Source organism: Rana temporaria, chromosome 6 (assembly GCF_905171775.1).
Source record: "Rana temporaria chromosome 6, aRanTem1.1, whole genome shotgun sequence".
In the NCBI taxonomy this organism is placed as follows: Eukaryota; Metazoa; Chordata; class Amphibia; order Anura; family Ranidae; genus Rana; species Rana temporaria.
Genome location: NC_053494.1, coordinates 165,033,101 through 165,060,128, shown reverse-complemented (window position 1 = coordinate 165,060,128; position 27,028 = coordinate 165,033,101). Strand labels below are relative to the sequence as shown.

The following is a 27,028-nucleotide window of genomic DNA, read 5'->3' as shown; positions in this document are numbered from 1 at the left end:
CCCGTTGCTTTGTGTTTGATGCCCCACAAGACAAAATGTCCACATTTTATTTTATGAGCTTTTAAACACAACCTGAATTATAAGAAAGTAAATCTCTCTGTAATATCCAGTTCACAGTTTCAAAGGCATAGAACTGAACAAAAATATGAACAAAACCAACCAATCCTTGTATACAGACAGTTTTCTTATGAGCCAGAAGGTTAGAGCAGATGATTGATAAATAAGAGACCAAATGTTGCCAATATATTTATGGATAGACTAGGAAAGAGTCATATTGACCCCTTAGAGCTCAACTGCCATTATACTTGGTCACATTTACCAGTCCTAAATCTTAAAAAGCTTGCCTACCCCAGCCTTCTGACAAGACCCACAGTACATTTACATACTGTCATCCTACTGTATTCTTACCGTACAAAGACAATATAGAGTCAACTATGTTTTGAGCTTTCTTACATTCTTGTATGTTGTGTAAGTATTTGGTTTAGTTTTTGTTCGGGTTATTAATTGTCTAGTATACCGGTGTCATAATTATGTGCACCATCAGAGCCAAAATTATACTGTACAAATTACAGTGTGCAGTAATGTAATTACAGATTTCCATACCCTTGCAGATGGTGGACCTACAAGAACTGTTCAACAGTTTAATTATGATTACAAATTCACAAACGCCAACAAAGAACATTCTTTTCCTTACGTTTTTTCCCCAGATGCTTTTGGTAATGGAATGTTTATCTGTAGCAAATATCGATAAAATATGAAAACCTTACCACAACCTTTCTTGCAGGGTTGATCTTTGCGGAGTATGCCTTAACAGTACACAAATTATTTTTGTTTGTGATGCACAGATGTGAAATTGAAGAAACACTGGAGAGGCTGAAAAAGCTTGAGCGAGACTTGAGCTTTAAGGAGCAAGAACTGAAAGAACGGGAGAAGCACTTAAAAATGTGGGAGCAAAAGCTCACAGAACAGTCGCACACACCGGTAGGTACATTTACCTATAAGTGGTAAGTGCTCTATGATATCATGTGATCAATGCTGAAAAACTCTCTCTCTTAAGGATACCAAACCAGTAGTAGGTAGCATACTAACACTCTTTGGTCTATTTAGATGCACTGGCATGCTGGGATTGACATGGACAACTGGTTGGTAGGGATTTTTTTTTTCCTTTTAAATTAGAGATGGCAAAAAGTACTAGGTATGCTAGATAGCAGTGGTGGTAATTAGCCTCCAGTTACATTTCACACATTCTCTCCTATCCAAAGCCCCCTAAAGCCATTCTGTAATTTTTAAACATACTAGACCCTTCCCCAAAGTGACAGAATTTGGGTCTAAGATTTGGTCACTCCAGAAATAAACACTGCATTGTGAGAGGCTGAGTAAAGAGTAATGCGCTCTCCCATGTTTAGATCTACCTGTCTTTTTTTAAGGCTCTGGTATGAAAATGAGATGGCAGGGAAGTGAGTACAGGCTCAATGCTCTAACTGTTTTTCTGTGAACCCTTTACTCTGAATTGAATGGTTTTGGGTATTTCCACTTGTGCAGCTACATTGGGATAATACCTACTTTATATCTGTTGCATATCCCCATTCACATAGCAAAAATTATAAAATTGCCCTTTGCCTTTTGAGATACTCTAATTTGGAACTTCCAGAAAGGAAGGATCTTTTCAGTTATGAGAGGGGCAGGGAAGCTATTACCATAGTTCACCATGTCTGGAGCATGGGGGCAGATTTCTCATCAGTTGCACTCAATTTGAACATGGTCTCAACAAAAGGTTAAGGGGCAGATCCACGTACCTTCGCGCAATAATCCACCTGGCGCAGCGTACCTAAGATACACTACGCCGCCGTACCTTTTTTTTTTTTTCGAATCCTCAGAGTGTATCTTTGGCGGCGTAATGGCGCGCCATTCAAATCTCTGTGATGGGGGGAGTGTTTTATGTAAATGACCCGACGTAAACAAAGTTTTTTTTTTAACTGCGCATGCGCCGTCCGTGGGGGTATCCCAGTGCGCATGCTCAAAATTAACCCGGAACAAGCCAATGCTCACGACGGTGACGTCATTCTACGCAAATCCCTATTCGCAAACGACTTACGCAAACGACGTAAAAAATTCAAAATGTGAGGCGGGAACGGCCATACTTAACATTGAGTACGCCTCATAACAGTAGTTTTAACTATACACTGTAAAAAGCCGAACGCAAACGATGTAAAAAAATGCGCCGGCCGGACGTACGTTCGTGGATCGCCGTAACTAGCTAATTTGCATACTCAACGCGGAATTCGACGGAAACGCCACCTAGCGGCCGCCGAAAAATTGCATCTAAGATCTGACGGCGTACTAAGACGTACGCCTGTTGGATCGATCCCAGATGCTGTCGTATCTTGTTTTGTAGATACAAAACAAAGATACAACGCGGGAAATTTAAAATTACGCCGGCGTATCAATAGATACGCCGGCGTAATTCTTTTGTGGATCTGCCCCTAAATGTTTAGGAGCTTGGCTTCTCCATTGTATGTTTTAGTAGAACTATAGGCAAAACTTTTTTTTTTCTCATTTTGGATAGAGTAAGGAAGAGTCATAATTTTTTTTCGCCATCTGTGTCCCATTGTGGAGAATTCCCTTCACTTCCCGCCCCATAGCCCAACAGGAAGTAAAAATAAATACCTACAAATTAAGGGAAATTCTTTGGAAACTCCCAGGTTACCAGAACTAGTGTCCCCAAAGGAAGATTTCTCTTCTATTACTTTTCTGGGCACAACCCAATATTTGGGATTTATTATACTTATGCCTTGTACACACGACTGGTTTTTCCCATCTGGGAAAACTGCCATGACAGCTTTTGGCCAGGAAAACCAGCCGGGTGTATGCTCCATCGCAGTTTTCCCAACATGTTCTCTTTTTTCCCGCCGGGATTCCCGTGGTCTTTAAGCCGGCAGTTTCCCACTGCGGTGAAGCATACACATGGCCGGGTTTCCTGACCAAAGCTCTCATGGCAGTTTTCCTGTCAGGAAAACCGGCCGTGTGTAGGGGAAAAAAGCTACCAAGCAGGTTCTCTGTTTTCCTGGCAAACTTTTTACTGCCGGGAAAACTCATCGTGTGTACAAGGCATTTCACTTTCAATGGTAATGGTAAACAGGACAGATAGAAAAGGGAATCTCCTTAACGGGGACACAGACCGCAATTAAAACCTGACAGGTGTTCTAATCCCTCTCCACTCTATCCAAAGCTAAAAAAAAAAAAGCTTTTCTTTTAGTTAGGGGAACTGGACACATCAAACTGAGCTAGCTGAGAAATGCCTGCAGTCAGCCATGGCAATTTCTCCTCCGAAACATCTAAAGGGTAAGAAAAATATATTTTTAATTATTCCAGTATGCTGTGTAAATAACAATACATAATAAAACATATAATGGGGCTTTCTCAAATTTGAATACAAAAGTGTAAATACTCTTTTAAGTGTTTGTGAGGCTTTGTATGACTTCTGATCATACTTGGGCAAAGCCTTCTTGTAAACATGCTTAGATCTGCCAGGCTTTCCTTCCTCTTTCCCTCTTCAAAGAAAAGAGTAGGGTGAAGGGGAGTTGATAATGCTGGTGCTGTCTTATTGGTGGCATAGACTTAATAAGTAGTACCAGGTTTTGTATCTAGCCCAATCATGTCATTCCCCTTGACAGCAATCACCCAATCCAGCCATTTCCATCAATCATCTCATATCTCATGTCCTTTTAAACTAAATATCTCAGTACCTTTTAAACTATGAATAGCCAAAGGCTTATACATACAACTTTTCTTTTTTTATGTTAATTTCCTATGTATCATACAATCCAAATTGTATTGTTCAGAAGAGTCTTTACTGGCTATTTATGCCTCCTTTTTTTTTTAATAGCATAATTAAATTAATCCACTATGTATTCCTATTTAAAGTATGCAATTCTTTCATAATATTTATACTGTATAGCTGATATATTTTTCTAAACTACCAGTTATGTAATCCTTCCATATATTTAAATCAAGTGACACTGGATAATGAATGCACGTATGTTATCTCACAGTGGATTGTTCTTTCCGAGGTGTCATTGTCTGACAGTGCATGGCTTTATTAAACACAAGGACACTCAATGTTTTCTACAATGCAGTTGGGCTCTTTGAAACTCATTCAGCTAAATTAGCCCAATGTGATACTGCAAGCTGCTTTTTTTTTTTTAATGATGATTTAACCATAACATGCGCGGCGCCCACGTAAATCATAATCTTAAAGTCATATTCTTTTTGCATGGAGTTAATTTGTAAAGAATACATTTAGTCTTAATAAAACTGATCTAGTCTACTTCCCTGCCCTTTTCATTAGAAATTTTCCCCATTTTACATACCCCCAGACAACACATTCACTCTGCCATGACAACTGTACGGTGCAATGAGCTACAGCTTTCTTTATTTGCTCCACTACAGCTTTCTTCCCTGTTCCACACATGCATAGACTCATTCCATAAAAATGTATGGACTAAAGGGTCCATACATTTATTTGTTCTCCCTATAACATCGATTTTTTTCTTTAGTTGATGCTGCTAGTAGAGCCACATTTTTCCATTTCCTTTAACAGGGTAACAAAGTTGTTTGAACTGCAGTAAAATGCACATCTGCATTGTCACACCGTGGACAATGCAGTGTACCTGAAATGCATTTAATTTTGTATGGACTTTAAATAAGCAATAAAAAAAATAGAAAAAAAAATATGATTTTCAAGAAGTTACAGCAACAGTTTTTTTCTTTGTTTTAGAAAAGGGTTGTTGGTTTGTCCTAATCCCTGTAACTGTAGTTTTTGCTGTACAGCTTGACTTACTGTAAATGTGGAAATCAATTTAAAGCAGAGTTCCATCCACATTTGCATCTTTGCATCATCCGCTTTAATACGGCAAGTTAAAACATCATTGACCGTTTTTTAGTTTATTTTTCTAGCTTTATTTACCTGGTCTCCATGGCGTAATCTTTTTTTTTTTGTATTCCTGTTTCGCCCGCCGCAGTGAGATCTGTCATTACCTGCATTGCCTTGGCTCCTGGGAGATTTGTGTCGTCATTTCCAGGAGTCAGTGGGCGTTGCCGCCTGTTAGCATTGCGTTATTTCTAAACAGGAAAGCGACATTTTTAAACCTTATCCCGTAAGAATATACTAGTGGGCTTCACATGCCCCCAATTAAGGTGTGAGCGCAATGCCAACTGAGTTTAAAGGTTTGTTTTTCCAAAAATATTTCAGGCACGTTGCATATAATTACCTTTTTTGAAAGTTCGTAATAAGAACATTACAGGTGTCTCTTTAAAAAAAAAAAAAACTGTAAATAAAAGAGGAATTCATATACTAAATACGACCATTGCAAGTATTACTACATAGTTACCAGAATACAATCTGTTTTGTTATGGGGCAGGCAAGGTTAGGCTGGGGCAGGTTTAATACAACTAAACCAATTTTTTAAGGGCCTACTGTCTCAAAAAAGACCAACATACTGTGCTTTAACCTTTCCAAATGTCTATGTTTGAAAATCCTGTTGATCTTGGGATAGAATAAATAATAAATACATGCACAGTTATTTAGCAAGGAAATGGCAATGTTGGTAACACTTCAAGCTTCCCTGAACTGAAATCTTATTGGTGGTTGGGGATTATTGCTCTTTGCGTGTTGTCATTGCTGCTTGCACCTCCAAATTAGCTTAACAGAGCAATGTCCTGTTGACGACATTGAGATGCACTTCAGAATGGAACAATGGGCTTGTAATAGAAGTGTCTGTTTTATATTGTACACCTTGGAAGAAAATTCAAGATCACTCTTTATCTGATTTATAAGACTGATAATAAAAATTAATAATGTACAGGCCGTACTGCACCTTTAATAGCTTTTGTTATGGTGCATGCTGAGCTGATCAAGAATGACATTTATTGGGATAGTATCACTCTGTAGTGTTCTGCCAAGAGAAAGATCTCAGGAACTTTTACAGGATAACTATAAATTAATTGGCTGACCTGCCAGGCAGCTGGTAGTGATGTGTGACCTCTGTATCAGCTTCTAGATCCTTGAAAGAAGCAAGTCACATTGTGTTCCTTGCTTAAGGGAATAAATAGGGATGTACTTGCGAGAAGCAAGAACACATCACAGGATTAAATTGTCGAGTGTTCAGAAATGGACTAGATTCCAATTAAGTGGTGTAAACCCTTTTTTGGGCACATAATGATCTTGAAGGGAATGGAACTAGCAAAACTGTGTTTTCCAAGTACAAAAAAAAAAATCTAGCTCAAATTATCTGTGATATCAAACAGCAATCTGACAACATGTCAATGTTTTACTATCTTCTTTTCTTGTATATTTTAGAAGTGCAGTGTAACTAAAGTTAATTTTACTTTGTTTGTGGTTTTACTTGTTATCCATCTGCTTGTTTTTGATACTGAAATTCCTGCTGCTGTTTTATTAATCTTTTGGGCTTTTTGCGTTAGTTGATGGGGTTGCGGAAAGTACTGCAGGTGTTACTTAGGTGGACATACATGGGCTGAATTTTGACAGATAATCGTTTTTATAATGGTACCAGCACTTCTGCGTGACTAATAAAAGTAGGACTTCCTTTCTAGATACCAATTTATCAAACCAAGTGGTTGTTTACTGACTTTTACAGGTTTAAGACGGGCACACCCTATTCATTTTTCTTTCACTCAACTCTGCAGGTTGAACAACAAAAAAACTGTCAGCTCCAGTCAGAGCCCCTGTACTAAACCAGGCAAGGTTAGTTCAGCAATCTCCCCCACTAAGCTGTTGTGTACTGACAGGGGGGCGCCCCCCACCAGAACACACCAATCAGAACTCTCTGCCATTGGCTGAGAGCGATGATTGGAAATCGTTCTGCTGCTGGTTTTCCATCATGCTCGTCTGACAAAGCCGGCCAAGTGGCTAGCTTCTTTCGAACAGACCAACATACACACAGGTTGAATGTGGGATGTTTTTTTTTTTCTTACCTGAATGGCCGTTGTCTTCCGACAATCGACCCATGTACACCCAATTTTAGGGCCCTATTTCAAAAGAAGAGTGAGTACCACAACTGTTAACTTCACACTGTGCCTGCTTTTTAGTTGTCATTCATAATATACAGGTCTCGGTGTCCGGAGTATTTTCTGCATAACGCAATCAAAAGAGATCTGGAATTAGCTGCAACATTTCAACTTTATTGATCCTTCATGCAAAAGACATCACAGACAGTACAGGGTACAGTAAAAGTTTATGCGTTTCAATCGCACTTGGTCACAAGTCTACGACCATTCATGTGACTGGACTCTCCTCCTCCCAGCACTTATTTTCCCTGTTCAGTAAAATTATTTAAAAAGTTAAAATTCCCCTGCAAATTGAATAGCCTATTTGCTTTTTGTAAATCAACCTCAAAGTGGAACAAGTGTAGAAGATTTACCCCTACCTTTTTGTTCTACTGGCAACTGTAAAAAGACAAAAACAATAACAAAAAACTTGACAGGGGTCCTAACAATTCCCTACTCTATTCAAAGCTATAAAAAAATGTTTTGGCTATGCATGAGGTTTATTTGGGATTCTTGATTAGGATCCCATGTGCCATTACAAATTCCCATCACAACCAATAGAAAGTTTCTACAAATAAAACCCACAAACGTATTTAGCAGAAATATCCTTTGCAGGAATTTCCTCTTTCTTTTGGAAATATACTGGGGAAGATTATTCCCTTGCACCTTTAGAACTCCAAGCAGTTTAGTCATAATACAATGCAGGATGTAAAAGTGTTGTCACTTATCTTGAGAAGATATCAGGGCCGGTACATAATTCATGTTTTGTAGGAAGAATACAGACATTCACTGTGAGAAAAAAAAAGTTACATTTCTTTAAAAGTTGAGCAGTTTTCTGCAAATTATTCAGGTTCTTCATATTTTATTTTTGGTAAATAATACAAAAATAAAATACATTAATACCTGACTTGTATAGTATTAAAAAAAAGGGCTAATGTTGTGCTTTCAATTTTTTTTGTGCTTATGACATACCTGAATCAGTATGTTGTTTTTTTGCATATACACTTTTATATTTATATGGCACAAAAATATCATTAATTAGTTGCTGATCGATATTCCAAAAAATGATCCAATAAATTTGTTAAGCTAAAAGCAATTATGACCGTCCAAAAAAGAACAAAAGTTCTTGTAACCATAGCCAAGGAACCAAGGGACACGGATTAGAATGAGCTTCCTGGTTACTGTTCTCTGACATAATAAACTCATTTGTGATATATTGGAACACGTAACATCTTTAGAAAGAAAGGATATATGAGTACTGTATATCTAACAGGTTTTGGGAAATCTGTTTTTGGAATTTGCTATTAGCTGTGCTGATTTTGCTCAAGTAAAGATATTATATATGCTGCAAGGGTAGCGCTTTCAGGGACTCTGGTCCACTCGCCAGCTTGCACTTGCCAATTTCCCCCATCCACATCGATTCCCTTTTCGCTGAGCTATCCCCCCACTGTTAGAATACAATGATCAGTATTGCCGGCTATAGCACAGGGAGCTTATCAAGCTGATACAAATACAAATTTGGCTATTAACACTTTAAAATGCTTTTTTAACACTAAAACTTTTAAATGCTTCTAAAGTAATACCTAAAGATAACTTGAAGAATGTATATATGAATACACTAGTAGTTTGGCATTAAGTACTTAAGCTATTTTATTGGCATTTTCAGGAGACAAGTTTAGTAATCTCCATTTTTTTCTGCTTCCTTTAACCACTTAAGGACTGCCTCCTACACATTTACGTCGGCAGAATGGCACGGCTGGGCACAGGCACGTACCTGTGCGTCCCCTTTAAGTGCCCAGCCATGAGTCACGCGGGGCCCCGCGGACCCGATCGCCGCCGCTGTCCCACGATCGGTCACAGGAGCTGAAGAACGGGGAGAGGTGTGTGTAAACACACCTTCCCCGTTCTTCACAGTGGCAATGTCACTGATCGTCTGTTCCCTGATATAGGGAAAGGCGATCAGTGACGTCACACATCCAGCCCCGCCCCCCTACAGTTAGAAACACATGTGAGGTCACACATAACCCCTTCAGCGCCCCCTAGTGGTTAACTCCTAAACTGCAATTGTAATTTTCACAGTAAACAATGCATTTTTATAGCATTTTTTGCTGTGAAAATGACAATGGTGTCAAAATTGTCTGATGTGTCTGCCATAATGTCACAGTCACGAAAAAAAATCACTGTTCGCCGCCATTAGTAGTAAAAAAAATATATATTAATAAAAATGCCATAAAACTATCCCCTCTTTTGTAACTGCTATACATTTTGCAAAAAACAATTGTTAAACGCTTATTGCGTTTTTTTTTTACCAAGAATATGTAGAAGAATACGTATTGGCCTTAACTGAGAAAAACATTTTTTTTATATCTTTTTTGGGGGTATTTTTTATAGCAAAAAATATAGATTTTTTTTTCAAAATTGTCGCTCTATTTTTGTTTATAGCGCAAAAAATAAAAACTGCAGAGGTGATCAAATACCACCAAAAGAAAGCTCTATTTGTGGGGGAAAAAAGACGCCAATTTTATTTGGGAGCCACATCGCACGACCGCCCAATTGTCAGTTAAAGCGATGCAGTGCCGAATCGCAAAAACTGGCCAGGTCCTTTACCTGCATAATGGTCCGGTTCTTAAGTGGTTAAAAAAGAGTCCCCAGTAAATACATTTTCAGGTTTAAAGATTCCTATTGTAAACTACAGACAAAAAACATGTAAAGTAATAAAGTGTGTGTAAATATATATGCACAGTATATAATCGTAAGAGAGAGAATTACTAATGAATTGATTTGTTATTGTCATGACAATTGGCTTTATCAGAAAATATCTCTTCCCTTTTTTTTTTTCTTTTTATTTATTTCAACCAAATAATCTAAAAAAACTATTGGTTTGTCAGCAGCTTATCAGAAAATGGCACTTTTTTTTTTGCTAACCAAATCGTGTGATACCGATAATAAATGTATTTATATTGTTTTCTATTAATGAGTGAAAGTAGCTTTTGCTAACTAATGTACTTGTGTTTTGGCATCACAAACATATTAATGTCTGTATTGATAGTTTAATGAGAAAGCAGCGAGATATTTAATAAAGCGTCTTTGGTGTATAATACAAGATAGAAGTATAAATTTGTATTGTGTACAAAATAATTAATATATATTAAATAAGCGCACACATATTTCAAATCCTGGAACTGATAAAATATATACAAATATATCTGATTATTTTAAGCTTTTACAGAACATAAGGAAGTTTACCATCTTTTTTATAATTTAATTGTTAGTGTAAGCTCTTTTTAGTGCAATGATTAGAAGTGTTTCCCATTTCCATAATTTGTTCTTGTATACTGTACCTTTTAGTTATCAAAACATCTTAAAACATCTTAAAAATCATGGGAAAAAAACATTTAAAATTACATTTTTATTATTTTTTATTCATTCTAATTTTAAAATAAGTGGTACTAGAGAGGCAAAATAAAAAGCAACTTATACAGTATCTCACAAAAGTGAGTACACCCTCACATTTTTGTAAATATTTTATTACCGTAAATCTTTTCATGTGACAACACTGAAGAAATGACACTTTGCTACAATGTAAAGTAGTGAGTTTGTATAACAGTGTAAATTTGCTGTCCCCTCAAAATAACTCAACGCATTCATGTCTAAACCGCTGGCAACAAAAGTGAGTACACCCTTAAGTGAAAATGTCCAAATTGGGCCCAAAGTGTCAATATTTTGTGTGGCCACCATTATTTTCCAGCACTGCCTTAACCCTCTTGGGCATGGAGTTCACTAGAGCTGCACAGGTTGCCACTGGAGTCCTCTTCCACTCCTCCATGATGACATCACAGAGCTGGTGGATGTTAGAGACCTTGCGCTCCTTCACCTTCCATTTGAGGATGCCCCACAGATGCTGAATAGGCTTTAGCCATCACCTTTACCCTCAACTTCTTTAGCAAGGTAGCGGTCCTCTTGGAGGTGTGTTTGGGGTCGTTATGATGGAATACTGCCCTGCGGCACAGTCTTCGAAGGGAGGGTATCAATGTTTTACTTCAGTATGTCACAGTACATGTTGGCATTCATGGTTCCCTCAAGGAACTGTAGCTCCCCGGTGCTGGCAGCACTCATGAAGCCCCAGACCATGACACTCCCACCACCATACTTGATTGTAGGCAAGACACACTTGTCTTTGTACTCCTCACCTGGTTGCCGCCACACACGCTTACCACCATCTGAACCAAATAAGTTTATCTTGGTCTCATCAGACCACAGGACATGTTTCCAGTAATCCATGTCCTTAGCCTGCTTGTCTTCAGCAAACTGTTTGCAGGCTTTCTTGTGCATTATCTTTAGAAGAGGCTTCCTTCTGGGACAACAGCCATGCAGACCAATTTGATGCAGTGTGAGGAGTATGATCTGAGCACTGACAGGCTGACCCCCCTCCCCCCACCCCTTCAACCTCTGCAGCAATACTGGCAGCACTCGTACATCTATTTCCCAAAAGACAGCCTCTGGATATGATGCTGAGCACATGTACTCAACTTCTTTGGTCGACCAGGGCGAGGTGTGTTCTAAGTGGAACCTGTCCTGTTAAACCACTGTATGGTCTTGGCCACTGTGCTGCAGCTCAGTTTTTAGGGTCTTGTCAATCTTCTTCTAGCCTAGGCCATCTTTATGTAGAGCAAAATTATTTTTTTATAGATCCTCAGAGTTCTTGGCCATGAGGTGCCATGTTGAACTTCCAGTGACCAGTATGAGAGAGCGACAACACCAAATGTAACACACCTGCAGCCCATTCACACTTGAGACCTTGTAACACTGACGAGTCACATGACAGTAGGGGAGGGAAAATAACTAATTGGGCCTAATTTGGAAATTTTCACTTAGGGGTGTACTCACTTTTGTTGCCAGCAGATAAGACAATAATTAATGTGTTGAGTTATTTTGAGGGGACAGGAAATTTACACTGTTATACAAGCTGTACAATCACTAATTTACATTGTAACAAAGTGTAATTTGTTCAGTTTTGTCACATGAAAAGATATAATAAAATATTACAAAAATGTGAGGGGTGTACTCACAGAAGAATAAGTATACTGTATGATTACCTTCCTTGTTTTTCTAGGACATTCCTGTAACTTTTTTACCTCTTGATCCTGCTGTTATTTTGCAACTTCCTTTAAAGGAGCAAGCTGTGCAAAAAAAGTGGCAGTTAGAAGGTTGAGACAAAACATTTATTACTGATGGGTGCTTACAATAGTCGGCTTTTATTTAGTTATGTGAAACCTATATCCTTAAGGGGGGGGGGGGGTTTGTGTACCTGCTTTAAAAAGTGTTGGCTGGACTTGGGCTTTCATTTGTTAGTCACTAGTGTATAGGCATTTCAACACTACCTTCTCTAGACATTGCTGCTATCCAAAGGGTTCTCTGTTGCTCCTCTAGAGATAGAGGAGCCACCCTAAGACAGGAAGTGGGCTATTGGCTGGTTCACCAGGTGAAAATAAAGATAACATAAAAACAAAACAATCTAAGTATTGATAAACTGCAATATCCTGCTTTTGGATTGAGATACACTTTAAGTGCTTTATTAAATATCCAGGAGCCTGCCTTGCATGAAGTTATTGCATGTTATGTGTTTGCTGTATTATCACCTATTTGTAATTAATAAAAAAACATACTCAAAAGTTGTCTTGACCATCTCTTTTGTTAGCTAACCCAGCTAAAAGTATCCATTTCACAATACACTACCATGTACCATATAGCACTGTATTTGCTTGCCACAGCTTTCCATTTAAATTTGTTTTATCTGTTTTATGTTTTTGGACATCTACTGTATATACACACTGCAGGAAAGGTTTACTAAAACTGGTGTTCACAGAATTTGGTGCAGCGGTGCTTAGTAACCAGTCAGCTTCTAACTTCAGCTTGTTCAATTAAGCTTTGACAATAAGGCCAGGTTCACACTGCTCCAACACGGAAGTTGGACGATGTGATAATGAGTGGGTTGAAAATGGCACCTAGTGTATTGTTTTAAAACATAGCTGCCCCTTTCAGAAAGTGGAAACACTGAACAGTATAAAAAATCTAATGTAAAGGCAGGGCCGCCATCAGGGAGGTACAGGCAGTACACCTGTAAGGGGTCCGGATGGCATCCCCCCTTTTTTGTTTTCGTCAGCACCCAAAGCACCCCCCCCCCCCCTGACCTCTAAGGCTCCAAGTAGCGCCCGCATATGAAAATGGTATTCAAACCGCACAAGTGAGGTATCGCCAACATCGTTAGAGTGAGAGCAATAATTCTAGCCCTAGACCTCCTCTGTAACAAAAGATGCAACCTATAGAATTTTTTAAACGTCGCCTATGGAGATTTTTAAGGGTAAAAGTTTGAGGCCATGCCACGAGCGGGCGTAATTTTGAAGCGTGACATGTTGAGTATCATTTTACTCGGCGTAACATTATCTTTCACAATATAAAAAAAATTGGGCTAACTTTACTGTTGTCTTATTTTTTTATTTAAAAAAGAGAAGTTTTAAACTTGTAAACACCGAGTCTGAAAAACAGGCTTGGCCCTTAACCACTTAAGGACCCCTTCACGCCGATATACGTCGGCAGAATGGCACGGCTGGGCACAATCACGTACCTGTACGTGTCTCTTTAAGCCCAGCCGTGGGGTCGCGAGCGTGTCGCCGTCGGCGCGCTTGCGACCCGGTCCTAAGCTCGGTGACCGCGCCCGTGGACCCGATCACTGCCGGTGTCCCGTGATTGGTTACCAGAGCTGAAGAACGGAGGGAGGTAAACACACCTTTTCTGTTCTTTACTGTGGCAGTGTCATTGATCATCTGTTCCCTGATATAGGGAAAGGCGATCAATGACGTCACACATCCAGCCCCGGCCCCCTACAGTTAGAAACACATATGAGGTCACACTTAACCCCTACAGTGCCCCCTAGTGGTTAACTCCTAAACTGCAATTGTCATTTTCACAGTAAACAGTGCATTTTTATAGCACTTTTTGCTGTGAAAATGACAATGATCCCAAAAATGTGTCAAAATTGTCCGATGTGTCACGAAAAACATTGCTGATCACCGGCATTAGTAGTAAAAAAAAAAATATTAATAAAAATGCAATAAAACTATCCCCTATTTTGTAAACGCTATAAATTTTGTGCAAACCAATCGATAAACGCTTATTGCTTTTTTTTTTTTTTTTTTTACCAAAAATATGTAGAGGAATACGTATCGGCCTAAACTGAGGGAAAAAAATGTTTTTTTATATATTTTTGGGGGATATTTATTATGGCAAAAAGTAAAAAAATATTGATTTTTTTTTCAAAATTTGCACTCTATTTTTGTTTATAACGCAAAGAAAAAAACCGCAGAGGTGATCAAATACCACCAAAAGAAAGCTCTATTTGTGGGAAAAAAAGGAAACCAAATTTTGTTTGGGAGACACGTCGCACGACCGCGCAATTGTCAGTTAAAGCGACGCAGTGCCGAATCGCAAAAAGGGGCAAGGTCCTTAACCTGCATAATGGTCTGGGTCTTAAGTGGTTAAAAAAATTAAATAAGTAGATCTGTACTTTTTTTTAAAGCTGTTGCTTTATGTTATTTTTATTCAGTTTACAAAAATTACAAAGAAATGAAATCCATGATCTGATGGAACATAGGTACCCTTTCCATCCTGCCCATTACCTAGGTTTTTACACCCAGGAGGCAATAGGACTGCACTATCACTGATCAGGAACCCATCCCACTGACCCAGGAGACACGCTGTTAGGAGTGCACAATGAGCGCGTTCTCAGCATAGAAACTTCAGCCGTCTATGAATGCATACGTCTGCTATGTGGCCCTTAAAGCCCATCATTTTTGCCGCTTCACACATGCAGTATCTCACAAAAGTGAGTACACCCATCCCATGTAAATATTTTATTATAACTTTTTATGTGACAACACTGAAGAAATTACACTTTGCTACAATGTAAAGTAAGGAATGTACAGCTTGTATAACAGTGTCAATTTGCTGTCCCCACAAAATAACTCAACATTAATGTCTAAACTGCTGGCAACAAAAGTGAGTACACCCCTAAGTGAAAATGTACAAATTATTCCCAAAGTGTCAATATTTTGTGTGCCCACCATAATTTTCCAGCACTACCTTAACCCTTTGGGCATGGAGTTCACCAGAGCTTCATAAATTGCCACTGGAGTCCTCTTCCACTCCTCCATGACGACATTACTGAGCTGGTGGATTTTAGCGACCTTGTGCCCCTCCACCTTCCATTTGAGAATGCCCCAGAGATGCTCAATAGGGTTTAGGCCTGGAGACATGCTTGGCCAGTCCATCACCTTTACCCTCAGCTTCTTTAGTAAGGTAGTGCTAGAGAAGTGCAGTGCTGAAGGGACAGCACATTTACACTTTTATACAATCTAAACACTCACTACTTTTACATGGTAGCAAAGTGTCATTTCTTCAGTGTTGTCACATTAAAGGATATAATAATAAAATATTTTCAAAAATGTGAGGGGTGTACTCACTTTTGTGAGATACTGTTTATCTCCTTCATTTTGCTCATAAAAACAAGCAGTATCTGCAAAACTTGGCATCACTTATACATTAGCATATTTGCATATGTTCCAAGCAATGAGCGCACAGGGAGAGGTAGGACATGGTTTTTCAGTTTCTGCCTCCAGAAGGTTTTACCCTCTACGTAGCTATTTTTTGCTATTTAGCACCATGCTACTTTAACTGTGAATTGCGCGGTCATGCAACACTGTACCCAAACAAAATTTGATATTTTTTTACACAGATGGAGCTTTCTTTGATCACCACGTTTTTTTTATTATATAAACTGAAAAAGGCCAACAAAAAAATGTTTTGCTGTCATAAAACCTATCCAATAAAAAAAATTGAATTTCTTTATAAATTTAGGCCAAAATGTGTTCTGCTACCTATCTTTGGTACAAAAAAATCCCAATAAGCGTATATTGATTGGTTAGCGCGAAAGTTATAGCATCTAAAAATTATGATCTATATACCGTATTTGGCGGCGTATAAGACGACTGGGCGTATAAGACAACCCCCTAATTTTCCAGGAAAAATGTTGGTTTTGGGATATACTCGCCATATAAGACTACCCCCTTCCTTCTAGTCTTTCTGGAAGCTGAGGGGTAGCCAGAACAACCGCTGACAGAAATAGGCTTTTTTCAAATCTCACTGTGCCATTACATTACATGCCCCACTGTGCCATTACATTACATGCCCCACTGTGCCATTACATTACATGCCCCACTGTGCCATTACATTACATGCCCCACTGTGCCATTACATTACATGCCCCACTGTGCCATTACATTACATGCCCCACTGTGCCATTACATTACATGCCCCACTGTGCCATTACATTACATGCCCCCACTGTGCCATCACTTGCCCCCACTGTGCCATCACTTGCCCCCACTGTGCCATCACTCACGTTTTGCAGCACAGTCTCCGTCTGCTGCGAGCGTCCATGATTTGAAAGCCGCGCCTTCTTCTCAGACTGTCCTGTGATAGGCGGAACACAAATTTTCCCAGCAGCGCCTCTGTTCTGTGTTCCGCCTATCACGGATGTCTTCTCGTCCAAGGATGAGAAGGCATCCGTGATAGGAGGAACATAGAACAGAGGCGCTGCTGGGAAAATTTGTGTTCCGCCTATCACAGGACAGTCTGAGAAGAAGGCGCGGTTTTCAAATCATGAACGCCCGCAGCAGACGGAGACTGTCACCGGCGTATAAGACGACCTCCGACTTTGGATGCATTTTTTTGCATCCAAAAAGTCGTCTTATGTGCCGGAAAATACGGTACTGAAAATGTATTTATTCTTTATATTAGTAAAGCCGGTAACCATTAATGATGGTACCGTGAGGCAATCTGATACTAATTGACACTGAGCGGGAACTAACTGCCACTGACATCCCTAATGACACTGATACAGTGATCAGTGCTAACACTATATACTGTCACTGTACTAATGACACTGGCTGGGAAGGGCAAAATAAGTGCTGCTTTGACTAGTAGATGTGGCTGATTCTTTTCCCTGCTTTGGGAAAAGGAGTAAAGGAGATGTATTGAAGTAGATGTATTGAAAATTTAAAATTATACCAAACCTCTATACTCGCATCCCTGCTGCAGCATCTGTCTGATGCTGCAGCTGTCGTCCACCGATTCTAAAGCTGGATACACATTATACAATTTTTGTTGTACAATTTTACCTTCAACCATGTATTGCAAGGGCCTGCATGATTGCATACAATTTGAAAGTGTTTAGGTTTGACCTCATATATGTTTTTGGTCAATCTAAAGGAAAGTTGTACAAGAAAATTGTAAAATAATTGTATAGTGTGTAGCCAGCTTTAGCCTGTGAACTGAGCCATAACATGACCATTGATCGCTCAGTTCTCAGTCCGCTTTGAGCGGCTTTGCCCCCTTCCCAGCTCTGGAGCGCCAGGATGAATAGGTGGCAGGAGCAGCTGTTTCAGGCTCACCGCAGCATGCAGAGAGGCTGAGCCAGCAGCCAATTGGCCATTTGGGAGGATCCTTACAATATTCAGAGCCTGGAGTGGCTCCTGTGACTCAAAAGAGAAATATTGCGGCCCTGGAAGGTCAATACTTCCACGCATGCGGCAAATCACTTTGACGCATGCGAGGGCTTTCGGCCGAGCGGACATGTCCGGTGAGTCTGTACAGACGACCGAACATGTCCAACGGACAGGCTTCCAGCGGACATGTTTCTTAGCATGCTAAGAAACATTTGTCCGCTGGAAACATGTCCGATCCGCCGGAAAATTGTTTGGTCGGACGCACAGACGACCGAACATGTCTGCTGAAACTGGTCTGCGGACCAGTTTCAGCAGACATGTTCGGTCGTGTGTACGGGGCTTTAGTGGTACGTGAAAGCCTGAGCATGAGGCCCAGAATACTAAGTGGATTGGAACCTTATAATGGATAAGAATTTCAAATTGGGATTAGATACAGCTGTTGAAACCTTGTGTGAGAAATCGCATAAAGTGAAATAAAGCAAGTTATTTATTGTATCTGTTTACATCGCAATGAAAGCGGTCTATTTAATTTAAATGTCAATAGGCTTTCTGATAAGATAAATGACCCCTATGAATATCTGAAATACCAACCTTTCCTAGAGAATGACATTTTGGTTGCCTCCAGTGCTGCTTGTAAATCCAAAAGCCTAAAGCCCTGTACACACGACCGGCAGTATAAAGTCCGACGGGAAAACCAAGAACCTGCTCGGTAACTTTCCCCGTTGGGAAAACTGCGAGGAGAGCTTTGGCCAGGAATCCCGGCCGTGTGTATGCTCCCTCGCAGTGTTTCCCCATAGGAAAACTGCCGGATTCAAAACCGCCGGGAATCCCAGTGGGAAAATGGAGAGCAGGTTCTCAATTTTTCCCGGCAGTTTTCCTGTCGGGAAACCTGCGAGGAAGCATACACGTCCAGTTTTCCTGGCCAAAAGCTCTCTTGGCAGTTTTCCTGGCAGGCAAACCGGTCGTGTATACAGGGCTTAAAAAGGAGGATCAGAGATCAGATTGGCTTTCAATTTCTTTATAGATGAGATTGCATGACCAAATATTTAGGCATTTAGTGATAGGAGCCTGATTCAACATTTTCTACAATTTATTCCACACCTTCTGTTGGTCTGTTATCCATCACAAGGGCTTTACCTGAGTTTTATGTTACTATTTAAATATATGTACACTTTGAAGAGACTCGTCGTTTTCCCATTTAAGGCAAAGCATCAAAATAATTTACTATTCCATTCACCAACCCACTTCTAAACTCCCTTGTGCTTCCTTGGTACTCATTGGGGGTAATCCACAAAGCCGCGGCGCAACGTAACTTTTCGGATTTAAGTTACTCCGCCGCAAAATTCCCAAGTTAGGTGCCGATCCACAAAGCACTTACCTGGAACTTTGCGGCGCTGTAACTTAAATCCGTCCGGCGCAAGGCGTTCCTATTCAAATGGGCGAGTCCCATTTAAATTAGGCGCGCTCCCGCGCCGGACGTACTGCGCATGCTCCGTCGGGTAACTTACCCGACGTGCATTGCGCTAACTGACGTCGCTCCGACGTCATTTGCTTAGACGTTAACGTAAATGGCGTCCAGCGCCATTCACGGACGTCTTACGCAAACGACGTAGAATTTAAAATTTGACGCGGGAACGACGGCCATACTTAACATGGCTTAAGACAACTAGGGCTTAGCCCTAGTTTTACGCGGCGGAACTCGGCGTAAACGACATAGATTTAGAGCGACAGGCCCGTCGGAGCGTTCGTGGATCGCCGTAACTGGTCATTTGCATTTTCTACGCCGGCCGCAATGGCCTCGCCACCTAGCGGCCGGCCTAGAATTGCATCCTTAAGATCCGACAGTGTAATTCAATTACACATGTCGGATCTTCGTCCTAACTATGGGAAACTGAGTCTGTGGATCAGTTCCATAGTTAGGACCAGGGATACGACGGAGTAACAGCAGTTACTCTGCCGTATCTCTTTTGAGGATCTGGCCCATTGAGTCTACATACTGTATGTGTAACCTTTAGTGTCAGAGTTTAAACAAGGAGTATGACATTGTCCACACCAGGTGACAGTGTTTGGGCTTGGTGATTGGCCACTCAGCCCTGAGCACTGCACCCTAGTACAAACTCACATTTTCAACCATAAGGCTTCATTTCCACTGGCGTTTTTACAGCCACTTTTCTGAGCATTTTTTACAGCTTAAAAACGCTTGTCCATGTTATTCTATGGCATCATTCCCACATAGGCGTTTTTGAGCTGCAAATGGCATAGGCGTTTTTGAGCTGTAAAAAAAAACGCGGGACCAGGGCGTTCTGTGGCTCCAGCAATAGAGCTGTAAAAACGCCAGACATTAAAAAACGCTGCAGCGGCGTTTTTTTTTTTTATACAAAATAAACATTTTTAATTTTTAAAAACAGGCGTTTTTAAGCTGTAAAAAAGGCTAAAGAAAGTGGCTGTAAAAACGCCAGTGGAAATGAAGCCTAACCAAAAGCACTGAATATCTGCAACAAAAGAGTTATGTGGCGTTGGAGCACCCTGAATTTTAGTATAAGTTGGTAGGGACGTAGACAAGTAAGCGGTGTGTCACTTTGTCCATTATGGGCAAATTGACAAATTCTCCAAGTGTAGCTGACAACAGTGCTCTTATAGTATGGTGTCATAGTGGTTAGCCTGTTTTTTAGGTGTAGTGGGTCAAACTACCACGGTTAGTTGGGGGATTCAACTGTAAGCTAGTTTGAAAAGCAGGGGCTTATGTGAATGCTGATGTGCACTAAGCAAAGTACTGCATTTGCTTACACAGTACACACATTCAAGATGTATAGCATATTGGAGGTAGTTGTCACTTTGCTTTTAGGTTATTACACAGTTCTAATTATTACCCATGGAGCAGTGCATGGGCAGGTCTTTACAGTGATGTAAATCGTTGTCAACCATTGATCACTTAAAGTGTATGTATGTAAATGGTTTTTACTTAGAGTGGTGAAGGATTAGAACTTACACTGCTATTCTGTGCTCCATTAGAGGATTTCCCCTTGCTGTCCTGGTGTTTCACTAGACAGAGGGGAAGCATATTTTCCAGACAGGGCTTCAAACACTGATGTCACACAGGAATACTGTCACTGGCTGCAACTCCCCGGTGACTGGAGCCCTAATTTACTACTATTCTAATGCACTTACTTTCTCACTTACTGGACCAGAAAGGTATCATTAGTGAAAGAGATTCTGCTGAGCTCCAGACCAACAACGGAGCATTTTCGTAAACGTAAGTGAAAGCCTCTTCTGGGTGATTCTGCAGCTGGCAGTGTGGTGCTAGCAGTCAAATTGCCCATGTGACATCAGCCATAAGGGCTCATGTACACTATAGCGTCTAAACTTGAGTTTAGGAGCTTTTGGAATTAGTGTTTTTATGTCAAAGCTCCTAAACTCCACTTCATAAAAGCCTTTGGGGTCAATTCACAAAGCTTTTTTTGCCGATACCGGTCGTTATGTAAACGATTTCACACGTTATTGAATCAAGTCCAATTCACTAAACGATTTAACGCTTGTAAAAATCATCAAATAACGTTTCACTACACAGAACCGATATTTTTAGTTTTGAGTCGTTATTGAACGTATTGATCGTTGTTTTAACGACTCAAATCGTTAAATATGTACAGAAGTGCAATTCACAAAGGTTTTTTAGACAATTAACGATCGCTAAGCAATCGTTAAATAAGCACCTCCCTGAGGGTGGCGTTATGACATTTCCCAGGCGGTATATCATTTGTTGAGAGGAATTTTTTGGCGGTTTAGGCTTGTGGTAAATTTTGTTACGAGTTTTGTGCAAGATGGAACCATTTGGATGTGCTCTATTTGAACTGAAACTGATCCAGAGGCGAAGAAGGACACGTCAGAATGTCGTTCAGATAGAGAAACGTGTATTTCGTTCACGTACCTTTTTGGATCAATTTTCTGAAACCCAGGTGATAGCCAAATTTAGATTATCCTCTCCCATGATATATTCCCTGTATGATGAAATACACTTGGCCCTAGAAACACGCACGCGGAGAAGTAATGCAGTACCAGGTCTTGTGCGTTTTTTGGCAGTACTTCATTTTCTAGGAAAGGCCTCATACCAACATGTCAGTGGTGAGATTGTTGGCATCTCACAACCCAGTTTTTCCCGCTGCTTGGTCGACGTCCTGCAAGCACTGCGACAACTTGCTCCAAAATACATTCATATGGGCAAGTCACGTGAAGAGCGGGATCAAATAAAACGTGGTTTTTTTGACCTAGCAGGAATGCCCAATGTCATTGGGGCAATAGACTGCACCCATGTGCCATTATGTCCCCCATCAGAACAGGAGCACATCTACAGAAACCGTAAGGCTTACCATTCCCTCAACATCCAGGTGATCTGTGATTCGAACCTCATAATCCGTGATGTTGTCACCGGCTTTCCAGGATCCTGTCATGATGCCCATATATTGCGCCAATCGGGAATATATGATACTCTGGACAAGGACTTAGAAAATAATGGATGGCTGCTGGGTAAGTGTGCTCCACTGTTTATTTTATGGTGTGTTTTCCAGTTATAAATGCGTATTTATTTTTTTATTCCATACTAGACTGACATTAGTGCTATATCAGTAACATGACAGCTCAACAGCTTTACATTAATCAGTATTTCAAAAACATGTAATAATAAACTCAGAATTTAAATGTCCAAAATACTTTCAAGTACTTTTTAGTTAGCTATCACCTGGTTCAAGGTCCACAAATCTTTCCTTTCTCATGAGAGGTGTATTGTTGTTCCACATGTTCCGTGTGCACTGAAAAGTAGTCACTACTTCAAGCTTGCTTAAGTAATGTATTACACTATCATATTAAGACATCACATGAGAGAGCTAGGAACTACTTATCAAAACACACATGACCAAGGTGTGCCAAAGAAGCCACCCACCAGAATTAAGTACAGTACCTATATGTAAATGATTGCAGCATAAGATGCAACAATTTTGTCAGTAGTTGATTTACTTGAATTTATAGTTAATATTTAAATCTGGGAGTTCAACACTATCCCTTCGGTTAACCCCCCAATATGCATAACATCAAGCAGCACTACCAAGCACAACAATCACCCCCCCCCCATTGTGCATATGTATTGTACATGAAACAGACATGTCCCTCTGGTTCTCCGTTATAGTCCCATACGAGGTCTGCACTATAGTATTGAAATATTTATGACAGGCAGACTTTTCCTCCAGCATTTTTTTTTTTGCATAACATTCACATGCACTACACTACACTACAGTAATCATGGCCCACAACTGTGGTATGCTGTTGTGTTGTGAGTTAAGTACCATTAATGCTCAATCAAAAGTACAAATCCAGAACCTTGCCCCCACAAATAATTTTAAAATGTGCTTTATTAGACGTATGTTATCCATATGTGACTAACAATGGAAAATTTTCTAAAATGACCACACAATTGGCCACTACATCATGTGATTTAGCATGATTTCTTCTATACTTACAAATAAATTTATATTGTTTTAAAATTTATAGGAGATGCTGGTTACCCCTGTCTACCATGGCTCTTAACACCAATCAACAGGCCATCCTCTCCTGCAGAAGCAGCTTACAATGTTGCTCATACAAAAACAAGAGTGGTGATCGAAAGATGCTTTGGTGTCCTAAAGAGCCGTTTCCGATGCATGTCCTTGTCTGGTGGATTCCTACAGTATTCCCCCAGTAAGGTAGCTGATATGTTCCTAGCATGCAGCATTCTCCATAACATTGCAAGGCATGGTGGACTACAAGAGGAACTAGACACCACAGTGGAGGATGACATGCCCACAATTCCAGTGGAAAATGATCAAAGGGGAAACACAGCAAGAAGTAAACTGATTGCAAACTATTTTTCAGGTAATAAACCACCGTAACATGGTTTTAATTTTCCAAACATCATCAGAAATGATCACAAACTTGCATTATTAAGTTGAAGAGACAGACATGCTGTAAAATGAATTATTTGGGCTGATCTTGTTTATCAATGTAAAATCTTAACCAATGATGTTTTTTTTATTATTTCAGGTTAACTCAACTCTAAAAACTTTGGAGAACTATAATAAAATTAAGACAAGAGTACAAAAATTGCAAAAAAATGAGTCTTTATTTTGTTTTTGTATTTTCACTTTGTTGTACTTCTTTTGCATTTATTTTTTACAACATTGAACAATAACAGTTTCAAACATGTAAAATAAAAGTTTCACTTAAAAGTCTTTTACAAAATCTAAATTGTGTTTGAATTCTTTATTGCAACAAATGTAAGTGTGGGTTATACACGCAAAAATTCTGTTCATCTGCTAATAAGTACCAACATTTTTTTGACATTAGTGAGAAGCAATAAAATAGAAGACCGAACTGTGTGCCAAAGACAGTTGAAATGCTGCAGTTGCCTGAAACCATGTCCTTGCCAGAAAGATGGTGAATGAAATGAGTGCTGTTAACTGCGTTGTGTGGGAGAGGGGAGAAATGAAATAAAACTAAAATAAATACCACCAATTGACGTAATGGCAGATGGCTATAGCCAACCTAAGGTAAAGAGAGTAAGTGACCTGTAAATAAGCCGTTGATATGCAAACCATTAAATAACACAATAATTGAATCATAATATTATATTTTTGGTGTTATTTATTGTTTTGTATATCATCACCTTCATCACTGGTCACTTAACTCTACCTTTGGTTGCCTATAGTCATCTACCATTACCCCAAATGTTACATATATTTTAATTTCTCCTCTCCACCCCACACCGCAGTTACCATTACTCATTTCATTACTGAGAAACAATGCACGTTAGTTAAAATGTTAACTATTCCACGCAGGGCATTTGAAAGATGGAATAGCGGTTGTCTACAAATTGCAGAAACATTTTTAACCTCATTAGTCAGGAAATGATACCTACATTCCATACCAATAACATGTGGTTTCAAAAGTTACAGAAGTCAAATTACAGCCAACACAACATCAAAAATATATGGTTGGGCAAGATGGAGTATGCAACCATTTGGATGTTTGTTTTTTTAGTATGAATCAAACTACCGGCGAAAACCACACAGAGAAACATGGTCCTTGCTGTGACAACAACAATGGATGGCGCATTTTAGTCACAGAGTACAGATAAAAAACCAAGCACTTGAGTGAAAATATCAATAATTTACATCCACGTGGATAAAATATAAAAAAAAAAATTTAGATCCAATAGTGTGCCTTCCTGACGGAAGAAAAGCATGACAAACCTGTCACATTTTCTGCTGTGACAAAGGGTGTCTGTTTCAAATGCGTAGACGTGATGTTATGTGATGTATTCTCCTATTAAACGAATATGATTGATGATTTTATGTAGTGCTGATGAATTATATCTCTACTCTGTAACTTCAACTCTATTACTATTGATAGTTCACTTCTACTTTTCAACAATCCTACCACTTTTTTTGCCTTACAACAAAAAAATGGTTCTGCTTTTGAAAAAAAAATATACATGTTAAAACAAATATTTGACAATATTGTTGCACTTGCATTTCAACGTGTATATACAAACAATTATGAAAACCGTAATGATAACAGTAATGAATACTAGAACATGCTTGATAGATAAAAATAGATTTCACATAATTCTCAACCTTTTTTGAAATGTTTTCAGAGGCTATAATGTCATAGCAAAAATCCCATATAACATTAATTGTATATCTATTGAAAATAAAATCAAAGCTACATAACTGTCTAAAGACGTTTCATTGGTCATCCAACCAGCTTGATCAATGATGGCCATTGAAACATCTAAAACTCAAATACAAACGTCATGTTGATTACACATATTTGGTACAGATCTGCAACGACATGTTCAAATGACATATTTAACTGGAAAAAGCATCTATATAGCAGTCAACTTTGGGCAATATATGACTTAACAATGTTGCGTGCTGAGTAAAAATTTAAAGAACAAATGTTTGCAAGCTCTTTAAATTCAAACTCAGTTGTGAATTATGTGAAATGTATTAAAAAAAAAAAATTGTACTTCTTATAACATTTAAATATCCTGAATAGTAAAATTATCAATAGCATCATTTTCGATAATACTTTCACAAACAAAACTGCTGTGGTTGCTGCTGGTTAGATTCCGAGCATTATGAGATTGCTCACCAGGAGATGGCAGATGTGCTTCTAAGAGTTCAGTTAGTTTGGCCATAAAGGAGAGCTTCTGCTGGCGATAGGTGTGTTGAGCTGCATTATGTTGCTCTAGGAGAATATTAGATTTGCATATGTTACTATTTAGGTTATCCAATCTCTGCATGAGCTGTTCTCTAAAATTTTGTTGTTCACTATGAAATCTATCACTCTGTTCTCTATCAAAATGGTACTGTTCCCTATCCATGTTTCGTGTCCTACAAATTGTTCTCCTGTCTCTAGGTCTGCTTAACTCTGGGGGTTCAGTAGCAACCACATCAGGAGTACCCAGGATGGGTGTATCTAAAGTTATATGGTTGGACACAGTTGGGTTTGGCATTACTTCAGAAGCATTTACATTACTAGCATTTTCATGACTAGATTCTTCTAGGAAAAGGGTGATTGATTCCTCAGGGTTGCTTGGTGGATCATCCTCCACCTGGAAGTAGACAGACGGCTGTGCATTCAAAGAGTGGTCACTTTCAATTTCTGCTTCTGACACTAACTGCCTTTTGTCAGCACCCTCTTCCAAATAAATTTAAAACAAAATGGTTAACCGGATAGCTACTGGCGATCAACATTTTTTATTTAAAAAAATTACTTAGAGAAAGATTTAAACCATTTTAAAAACATTTAAACACACACAATTGTGCACCAGTTGGTTATCTTGAAGATACAAGATGGAAGTATATGAGAACATGTTAAATGTTTGGATTTCTCACCGTTTTCATGGTGCCTCGAGGTATCAAAACCAGCCTTGATGCCAACAATGGAATCTAGATCTATGTATGGACGCAGTAACTCTTCATACTGGTGGTAAACTATTTTCTTCTCAGGGCCACCCCCTGTTGCTTTTCTTGAATTATAAGATAAATAGATGTTAGAACTAAGATCATTAATACAACAATCAAACATGCATGCCTGAAATTGGATAGAAAATTCCACAACATCAAAGTAAACATTGTTTTTAAATCAGGGCTCACAAATTTCAAGTCCTGAGCTATTAGTCTGACCATAAGAGTGTCTAACTCGCCACCAGTCACCCCACCTAACCCTTACCGTGACTATCCAAGAAGCGGGTGGAGGAAACGGACAGTGGTTAAAGATCACACCCTGTATTTTCACTCACCCACACACAATTTTCATTCATCAATTGAAAGGGGACGAGTTGAAGTTTTGAGCTCTGTTATTACCTGCTC

The 27,028-nt window shown here is 39.4% G+C and overlaps 3 protein-coding genes across 6 annotated transcripts in view; 2 read left to right on the top strand and 1 right to left on the bottom strand.

Moving 5' to 3' along the window:
* MAP3K20 (mitogen-activated protein kinase kinase kinase 20) overlaps positions 1-27,028 on the top strand; it is a 277,073-nt gene that overhangs the window by 164,650 nt on the left and 85,395 nt on the right. For 2 of the 4 annotated variants that reach the window (XM_040357731.1, XM_040357732.1), the window contains exons 11-12: positions 846-981; positions 1,108-1,146. In XM_040357731.1, coding sequence (XP_040213665.1) covers positions 846-981; positions 1,108-1,146 — 175 coding nt within the window. The remainder of the gene's footprint in view (positions 1-845; positions 982-1,107; positions 1,147-27,028) is intronic. The other 2 variants (XM_040357733.1, XM_040357734.1) reach the window with 1 other exon arrangement.
* LOC120944006 (putative nuclease HARBI1) lies at positions 21,081-23,897 on the top strand. Its single transcript, XM_040357737.1, has 3 exons — positions 21,081-22,148; positions 23,166-23,525; positions 23,694-23,897. Exons 1-3 carry the CDS (start codon positions 21,446-21,448, stop codon positions 23,696-23,698), a joined length of 1,068 nt encoding a protein of 355 aa, XP_040213671.1. The 5' UTR covers positions 21,081-21,445; the 3' UTR covers positions 23,699-23,897.
* LOC120944005 overlaps positions 23,754-27,028 on the bottom strand; it is a 6,122-nt gene continuing 2,847 nt past the window's right edge. The window contains exons 6-8 of the mRNA XM_040357736.1: positions 27,023-27,028; positions 26,552-26,685; positions 23,754-25,901 (exon numbers count right to left, since the gene is read on the bottom strand). The exon at positions 27,023-27,028 is cut by the window's right edge and continues 665 nt beyond it. Coding sequence (XP_040213670.1) covers positions 25,693-25,901; positions 26,552-26,685; positions 27,023-27,028 — 349 coding nt within the window. The 3' untranslated portion in view covers positions 23,754-25,692. The remainder of the gene's footprint in view (positions 25,902-26,551; positions 26,686-27,022) is intronic.